Source organism: Cyanistes caeruleus, chromosome 2 (genome assembly GCF_971803275.1).
Source record: "Cyanistes caeruleus chromosome 2, bCyaCae1.hap1.1, whole genome shotgun sequence".
In the NCBI taxonomy this organism is placed as follows: Eukaryota; Metazoa; Chordata; class Aves; order Passeriformes; family Paridae; genus Cyanistes; species Cyanistes caeruleus.
Window position 1 is genome coordinate 97,861,596 of NC_141702.1, and position 9,422 is coordinate 97,871,017.

Genomic DNA, 9,422 nt, shown 5'->3' on the forward strand with positions numbered 1-9,422 from the left:
ATGACTACGGCGTGCTTAGGAACGCGGTATTTCGCAGCGGGGAAGGGGACGCTCGGCAGGGCAAAGCCCAGCGTGTCGCAAGGCGCTGAGGGGGCCGTGTGTCGGGGCCGTGTTCCCGGCCGTGTGTCCGGGCCGTGTGTCCGGGCCGTGTTCCCGGCCGTGTGTCCGGGCCGTGTGTCCCGGCCGTGTGTCGGGGCCGTGTTCCCGGCCGTGTGTCCGGGCCGTGTGTCTCCGGCTGCCGTGAGGGAGGGCCGGAAGCGGCGGCGGGCAGCCCCAGCCCTTCCGGGTCGCGGGCGGTGCCGGGCGAGGGGCGGCGGAGCCGGGGCGGCCGCGGCCCCAGCGCGGGTGGGTCGGGGTCCCTGGGGCGGCCGGAGAAGGGTGGACCGGGCTGGGCCGGGCCGGGCCGTGGGCGGGATCCGTGGTCCAGCGACAGCCCGACACGTCGGTGTGGGTGAAACCCCCCTGGCGTGTGCGCTAGCGGCACCCAAACGCGGGTCTGGCCTCCCGTTCCTGGTGCAGAGGGATGAGGCTGGAGGTGCTCTCCCTCCGCAGTGTGGTGCGGTGTCATGGGAGGGGGATGTGATCCTGTGCCGTGTGCTCCGGGATGACCGTGCCGGAGCAGGGAGGTTGGAGCAGGTGACCTTCTGTGGCCCTTTCCAACCTGAACCACCCTGTGTTTCCTGGACGCTGCCCTCAGGCCTGCTGGCTCTTTTCCTCTGCTTCTGAACTTCCGCGCCCCCCCTCCCTCCCAGAGTATTTTGTAAATGATGTCATTTAATGTCCTTTTGATTCTGACTAGATATGGATAACAGCAAGGATGAAAAAAGTAGGACGCTGTGTGCAAGCTCAGAAGAAGGGCTGAAAGCCCGAGGTAGGTGCTGTGGTCCCTTGCTGTTCTGTGGTGTTTGTGTCACCCTCTGTGCCACTTAACCAGGCTCGGTCACTTGCTGATGGCAGTAGACCATGGTGCACTGGAAGAGAGGGCAAAAGCACAACCAACCCCTCAAAACAGGGGTTCATTGTCTTTAAATTCTAGTAAGAGTCATTTCTGTAGGCCACAATTACTAGCAGGCTTGTCACTGTTGCCTTGTGTTGCCCTAAGGAAAAGAAAAAAGGAAACGAAAGCGGAGCAGAAGCAGATCCTCATCTGTTTCATCCACATCGTCTTCTAGCAGTACATCCACTTCTTCCTCCTCATCACACTCATCGTCAAGGTCATCTTCCAGTAGTAGTAGAGGTAAGCTATTCCACATTTTCCAGTTTTGATAGCACTCCTGAGAGCATTTAAAGCTTGTTTTAAAAGTGGCAAAGCCACCACAAAGTGACAGCGCAGAATACCAGTGCTGCTTGTTCAGGGTGTTTCTCTCATAACCCTTTCCTACTGTGTGTAAAGGTGCCACTTCACTCACAGTGCAACGTTCTTGTGTTAAGTTGAATTACTTGAAAAGAGAAACTGCCATTTAAATGTATGTTACATGGTAACAGTGTTATATTGTTACCATATATTTGTTACATATTCAAAACACAGATCTTTTTTTGCTTCACCAGTCTATCTAGACCAGAGTTGTGGATTTGATTTAGCCCTACTTTGGTCTTAACATTTCAAGCGTTTAACTTTGAGGATTCACGTGAAGCTGGCACATCTGCAGAATCAGTAAATCAGTTATTTTCAGTTTTCCATGTTAGTCCAGTAAGTGGTAGTAATTTAATGTGTTCTCTTTCTCAGGGTTAGTTCAACCTGTGTCAGTATATATAGCTGAACTAAAGTATTTTCTTCATATGCTTCACATTTCTCTGTGTCTTATCTGTAAAACAAATTACTTTTTCAGAATGCTAAACTTACAGAGTTCTATTTTGTTTATTTTTTTCCTTGATTTTAGATTCTCCTAAGTCTAAGTCAAAGAAGAAGAAAAAAGAAAAGCACAACAAAAAGGTATTGTATAGGGTGGTGGTAGCTGAACTGATAAATGAACACTTGACATTATACAAAAAGAGAAATAATTTGCCAGTCATTGCTGCTCCAGCTGGAGTTTAGAGTAGTCTCTGAAGAAAAGAGAAGTGGGGAATCTTGATAACTTTATAGAATTTGTTAGAATAAATTATTTGTAGTCAGTAAGAGAAGCAAGTGGTAAATTCTTGCTGTTGTAATTTTTCTATTCCATTTTCCATTCCATTTATTTTATATATTGGGGTTACTTCAAAAGACAGAGAATGGGGAATCAGACATTTTCTGTTCCTTGGAGTCCCAAGGATGCTGTGGTGCATTACTTTCTACTAGTTGTCCAGCAGTGGTAATGGCAAACAGTAGTGGCTCTTTTGACTTGAGTGGCCTTGAGAGATCCTTGTGGGTTTGGGGATTTTTGCCCTTGTTAGTCTGTAAGCATAACAGCATATGTCTTATTATTGTAGAAAAGGAAAAAGGAGAACAAAATGAAGAAAAAGAAAGAAAAGAAGAAAAGGAAAGAGAAAACAGGACCTGTCCAGCTTTCCAAGGTATGCTGGTCTGACTGTGAAGCCCTGTTTTATTTCTCACCTACATACTTAATCTTTCCTGTCATAGAAATGTTTATGACGTCACCGGTTTGGTCATCAACCAGTAGAAACCTCCTTCTGTTGTTGCGGACAGTTCGGAATTATAAAAGATGATTGTCTTTAATTTTGCATAGGATTTGTAATGGTACAGAACAAAGCTTATGTCTTTTTAACGTGTGATCTCATTTCAGTTCTTCAAAAACAAAAAGAAGAATGAAAACTACAGCATGATAACTGGAAAGAAAATTAAGATGAAAATAAAGAAGACTAAGGAAGATATAGAGGTAAGAAATAAGTAATCTAAGTGTCCCTAATAAAAAATACTGTATCTTTTAATATTTTTCTAATAGTAGTTTTTGTAGAAGAGTGGGTCTTGCAGTTAGGAGTTGCTAACCGAGCATAGCTTCTAGTGTGGCTGAGAAATTTTAATTCATTCTTTTGGCAGGCTTTATGTTATGAAGGGGCTTGGAATACTCAGTCTTGAGCATATAAACCAAAGGATGCTTGTGCAGGTTCTTAGCATTTCAGCCTCTAATCATTAGCCAGTTTGTAGCTTTCTCTTGTACTGATGTTAATTGCACTCATCTTCTTTCAGACTCTTGTGATCAGTTGTGGTAATTGCTACTGTTTTTCTAACACATGCAAGACTAGCTTTTATTTAGAGAGGAATTTAAAAAAACACAGTAGTAGTATTAGGACCACATGCTCCTGCATTTTTTCAGAGCAGTCAGATGTTTTTGCTGAGATACCCGGGGAAACAAATACCATGAATAGTGTTGTGTGCTATTGCTATGGATGTTTGGACTCAGCACTTAAATAATACCTTCTCCCTTCAACAATTTCCACACCTTAGGGTGACCTGCAGAGGGCTCTGGTGCTGGTCTGGAAGTGTTATTTCTATGAGGTATCCAGCTTGGCAGATTCTGGTTCAGCCATAGTAGTTTGTTCTACAGCTACCAAAGCAGTCCTGAGCATTTTGAGTTAAATTTGACTGAAAACACATAATCTTCTCTCTGTGACACCAAAGTGTGTGCTAAATTATGCTAAATGTTTGCTAGTTCTGTTCCAGTGATCTGCTTGCTGTGATACTTGATTTCAAATATTTGATGCTGGTCCCTTTTTTGATTGATGCCTGTGGTCTTGCTGAATTGAACAACATCCATTCTTTACAATATTTAAAGATTCAAAAATGTTTTTATAAAAAACGCTGGAATTAACTGGTTGGGCCATCTTTTACATGAAGAAAGAACCTAAGTTCAGGGTTCTGTTATGCTGCATAAGCTGCTGTTTATGCATAGGGAAAAAAATATACCTCCCAAAGCACAGGACTTACTCTGGGTACAGTGAAAGTTGCTTCAGCCACCAGAGAGGAGCATCTGCTCTGCTTGTGAGCTCCCTCCTGGACAGGCTGTGAGCTGCAGGATGACAACCCACTGGAGCCTCCTCAGGGAGCCACTTAGGAAATGTCTCATGGAATAGTGACAGCTTGTCTCCCCAGTACCCATTGCCTGGCACTTCCCCTGGGCACCCACGCCTCACTGGTAGCTAGTTAGACCCAGCTGTGTCAATGGCACTTGCTTTGGGATGTGAAAACCCCACAGAAAACAGGGATCTGTGGCCTTGCTCCTGAGTACAGGTCTGTTCAGCCACTGCCTCTGCTTGTCTGCTCTGCAGAGAGACCGGAACCGTGCACAGCTCCTGGAATTTCTGAACTCTGCCTTGTAACGGGAAGAGTGCTCACCAAGGATTGGTAGATGTACCGAGCCAACCATCATCCTAGCAGATCACTAAAGGGAAACTCAGGGAAAAGGACACCAAGTTGGACAAGACCAGACCCTCCTACAGAGAAGAAAGTTGGAATGTCCTTTTTTAATGGCAAAACAAAGAGTAGCTAATAACTTGTTAATGGAGATCCATGTCCTCCTTTTAAGATCCTGAGGTAATAGCCAGTCTGTGGTGTTTCAGAAAAGCCCAAGTGTGTGTTGTTCACAATGATAAGAAATGACACACTGAAGTCCAGCAATGTAATTTCTATCCTAACTGCATGCAGAATGCACTCTTGATTTCAAATGTCTTAATTTTTCTAGTAGTTTAAGCAGAGTATTTGTAAATGTCTGTTTGAAAGATGAGGTGTTTCTTTTATGTATATTTTTTTCTGGTAGTGGTTATGCTTATCCTAAAGAGCAAATTTACCTTTGTAAATAGAACATCCTTTTTCATAAATGATTTTTTTTTTTTGAAAGTTCATTCACTAATATGTTATTTTGTTTCAGAATTTGAGATGCTGTGTTTCTCTGGACAGTTTATTGCTCTCTCTCATTAGAAAGTGTAACAGCAAAATACTCTAGAGCAATAATGGTAACAAATTATTTTTATCCTAAAATAGAAGCAGGAAAGGTCTCTGGTTTTGTTTATCTGAATCAGTTATTCAGCTCATAGCAGATAGTTTACTCTCCATATCTGATGTTGCAGTTCCTAGACCAGAAGTTCTGGAGTTGTGGCCTGCTTTTCTGATCCTGTGAGCCATGTTACAAATCTTTCTCTCTCTGAAGTGCAGCAAGACACATCCTATCGACATACCTTAGTCTGATGGACAAGAGCTGTGGAATGGTGTTGAGGCAGGCAGTGGCAGTGACTTCACAGGTCTGTTGACAGTCCACTGTGAGATGAGACAGGGCATCAGGAGCCCAGCACAGCTTGTGGGTGTGCCAGTGTGGTAATTTGCTCAGTGCCTGCCTTCTTTCCAAACCTTGACTCTTGGTTACCCAGCAGGCCCCTTTGTACATAACCCCGCTGTGGGAATTCCACTTGAATCAGGTGCTTGTGAATCAGGTGCTCCTCAGGGGCTGCAGTTTAGGAATGCCTGAAGGAAGGACTCGAGGGGAGTTAACTTTGACAAGAACATCAAGTGTACAGCAGAGTGGGGGGAGTTCATTAAAGAGCAAATGGAAAACTGTGTCTGTGTCTGCTACGATGTTTTGAAGTAAACTTGAAGATTTATACAATTGCTCAAGGGATGATTTTATAACTGTTTTGATGTGCAAAACCTTCTGAAGATGCTAGAATCTTCTCCTTCCCCTAGTTTTGTTTTGAAGCATTTTGTAGTTGTTGCAGAGATGTAACTCTAAAGACTAAAGCCCTGATCCAGCAGAGCAACTCTTTACATCCTTATGAACATAACACTTGCAAAAACATAGGCAAGAAATGGAGTTTCCTTGACTTTTAATCCAGCAATGGAAACGGTTTTTTTGAAAGCACTGTACTGAAATGTTACTGGGGGGGAAAAAACAACCAAAAAAGAAAGCCCCTTTTATTTATCATGGGGATTATGTTTTGATTTATGCTACTTTGGTATTTTCTAGCTAGTGATGTCAAAGCATCTTGCCCACATAAGCAGCTTTTATCTCTGGACTTTGCATAACACAGTTAATCCCAAACACACTTCAGAAGACAACATCCTTCCTGTTCCCTAGGTTATATTTTATGTAAAGATAGTTTAATTTTGGAAAACTTGGTGTGGAGTAGGGAGTAGAAATTTTGAAGATGTAAAGAAAATAGGAATGGGAAACGCAGAGGTCACAGTTGAAAAGAACTGCATTGGTTGGGAGCTTCATGCTTAGTTTAAATAATTATTTTTTGTTGCCTTGGTCAAGATCATAAAATTCCTGCCCTGTTCCACATTAGTATGAAAAAGGCAAAGGGCCTTTAGTAAGATGATTCGGACTGTTCTTCCTTTCGGGTTTTGGTAGTTGTCTTTCATGGTACAAAAATCAGTCAAACTAATCCTTCTTAAAAAACAAAGCTTTTTTTTAGTTTGTGTTCAGGACAGAGAAATTTTTTGTTTACTTTTCTTGACATGCTGGATATGCTTTGGTGATGCTTTAAAATATTTCTGTGCCAGCATTTATTTCTAAGCTATCATTTCTTCTAGAAAGCCAAGCTGCTTAAACTCTGTGGCAGTGATTCTGCTTTATTCTCTCCTGCCCAGTCAGTTACAAGCGCTCTCTGAAACTTCCCAGCAGTTGCTGCTTTTCTAAGCCTCCTATTCTACCCATGTCCATGTAGATTCTCAGGCTTCTAAAGAGGCTTGAATCATGTTGCATCCTTCCCTTCTCCGTCTTTCCCCACAAGCACTGAGACCCTGGGCGTCTTCTTGGGACTGAGCGTCTTTGAGGCTGCTGTTGGGAAAAGGCCAAGAGATTCCAGTCCTCCCTAGTGAGCACAGACCCTTACAGCCAGAATAATTTTCCATGCTTGCACCCTCAGGGAAGAGGGTCATTTCACTAAAGCATAGCTTCTTGATACTGTTTCAGATCCCTGTAGTGGCAGTTGCACCAGACTGAACCAGATGAGAAGGTTACAGCAGTTACAATGTGGTGAAAATCAGGTTGAGAAATTTGCATGAGGGAACTGTGAAGGAGCGTGGGATGTTAACCTGATACACACATGGCTGATAGAGAGACTTGCTGCCAGGTCTACCAAAAAGTTCATGTCATGGGCAAAGGTGAAGGCTGGAACAACAGAGCTGTGGAAAAGGTGTGAGGTAGGGCTGGAGGGAGACGGCTGCCATCAGAAGTCATGGAGTGGGGCAGAGGCCAGATGATGAGGCAGGGGCTGCAGAAGCTTACTTGGCTGGCAAGTTTAGGTTCTTCCTACAATGCTGAATAATAGAATCTTTCTATATAGATGTGAAACCTGCCTTTTGTGTGTGTGTGTGTGTTACAGTCTTCCCTGTCATACTCACCTTCTGTGTTCTGCACAATTTTCCATTGTGGGAATCATGCAGAGCTCAACTGAACTTTTTTAGCTGCAGAATTTTCAGAAACAGAAGTCACTGTTGTGGGAAGGAGCGGAAGGACACATTCTCTGAGCTGCTGCTGCCATGCCTGTCTTCCTTGGTACTGTTTAATGTATTGTATCCCAGCCCGTTTTTGTGGGCAGTGCAATTCTTTGTTACTCATTTCCTTTAGAGATGGCTTGAACTTCACTCTTTTGCCCACACAAAAGCGTAGCAGAAATGAAAAGCTGAGGAAATATTGATAAATGCCACTTTGACTTGGAAGTACCTGGAACCAAGGTGTCTCATCCTGAGCAAGGCCTGCCATTTTGGTAACAGTTCAATATACAGTGTGGTGAAACTTGGGCAGGTTATGCTCTTTAGATGTACCTGGGGAGGAATGTATCATTCCCAGTCATCCTCTGCAGCAGGAAAAACAATGAGCTCTACATGCAGGGGAAGAGGCAAGGTCAGAGAGGCTGAAGTGATTTGCCCTTGATGGCTGGTGGAGCTCTGATGTCCTTTCCTATGTTAAACACACTCCTCATGGTCTTTGCTGCGTGGGTCTTTGCTGTGTGTATTTAGAAACAAGTTTCCAAAGTTCTGGTTCAACACTCAAGGTTGGGACCTCCACTGTCATTTGAGGACTCTGTGGAACTGCTGAATTTTATGTCATACTAGGTTTCCCTGCAGGAATGAGGTTCTGGGCACACATGAGAATCCTGCAGTTTGCACTTGGTTATATTTGAAGCTGTAGGGCAATGAGTTTTTGAGGACCTGCTTCTTAAAATTATTGGCAAGCACCCATCTACCTAGTTCCACCTCTGGAGAAAATTAATCATCAAAACTGCCCAGTGCAGAGACTGTGATTTATTTGCCTGTTGACAACAGGTATTTTTTCTCCCTGCCTTAAATTGTGCTTCAGGAGTATGAGTCATGTAGTGTTGTCTAAGGGACGAGCAGGACATGGTGCTGAGGGGTCTAAGGAAGCCTTTTGAGAGCCCTTTGGAGCAGCGTGAAGAATGTCATTACTCCCCAGCCTGAGAGGCAAAGTGTTTGTGATGGCAGCTGCTCCCATGCCAGTGTGCTGGCACTGGTGCCCTCTTCCTCTCAGGCACTGGACACCAGGCTAAAATACAGAGGTAAAATGCTACAATCTGTGGATGATCCTGGCCAGGACCTTAACAATTTATAATTTTATGAAGAGTCCAGTGACAATGTAGACAGTGTGTTCTTGTGGGCCTCTTTCTCACTGTGTTCACTTTGCTCTCCATTCGTGAGCTGCTCTAGAGGTGACAGAACAGTGGTATGAGTGTGAGGAATCTGCATTTGTCTGGAGAGGCCTGATTAGGAAGCTGCTGCCTGTTCCCTTGGACGGCGCTGGAATATCTGCCGGTAGATGGCAATGCTGTCCAGCTGGAATGTCACCGAAATTCCACTTCTTTTTTTTTTTTTTTTTTTTTTTTTTTTTAACGTTTGGACATTGGCTTTGCACTTTCTGAAAGTCTGAAACCCTATAATTAGCCTGCAAATACCTAATTATGGTTATGGGGAACATGTGTTAATACTGTCCTATGAATTTAATCCAGTCTTTGTTCCTTTCTTGCCCTTGGCTGTGCTGAGGACAGTCTCTTCTGCTGGTGCCTGTGTGCCAAAGGCAGAAGGAAGCCTTTAACTTCTCAGTAGCTGAATGCAAAGGGAGTAGGTTGCTGAGAGCCAGCAGGGGCCTGGAAGGTGCACCACCCTACCTGGGGCTGCTGAGTTCTTCAGAAACTGCACTCTGCTCTTTTCCATCTCCTAAATATCAGTGTCAGAATATAGAAAGAAAACTCACCTACATAAGGAGTATTTCAGTGTCACTGCTTCATAATATGTCTGGTTATTTAAATAGTCTTCAGACCAAATTAAGTACAATCTGTTGCTTTAGGCAACTTGACACCTGAAAGAATCAGGTTGGAAAAGTACTGCAGATGGACTGTGACCTGTGGAGGCCTCTGAGGATACACCATTGTGAACACTAAACAGATGTAATAGTAATTACATTCTGAGAGCAGATACTCTGATGTCAAAAGCTTTTTCCTCACTTTGGTGTCTCTGTTCCTGAGTTAGATTT

The 9,422-nt window shown here is 43.8% G+C and overlaps 1 protein-coding gene across 1 annotated transcript; it reads left to right on the forward strand.

Annotated features, from left to right (window-relative positions):
- The first annotated feature begins 263 nt into the window (after positions 1 to 263).
- On the forward strand, positions 264 to 5,488 carry LOC111926169 (uncharacterized). Its single transcript, XM_086878594.1, has 7 exons — positions 264 to 345; positions 800 to 871; positions 1,103 to 1,237; positions 1,881 to 1,933; positions 2,410 to 2,493; positions 2,724 to 2,816; positions 4,207 to 5,488. The coding sequence occupies exons 2-7, from the start codon at positions 802 to 804 to the stop codon at positions 4,255 to 4,257; spliced, it is 486 nt and encodes a 161-aa protein (XP_086734720.1). The 5' UTR covers positions 264 to 345; positions 800 to 801; the 3' UTR covers positions 4,258 to 5,488.
- The last annotated feature ends 3,934 nt before the right edge of the window (positions 5,489 to 9,422 follow it).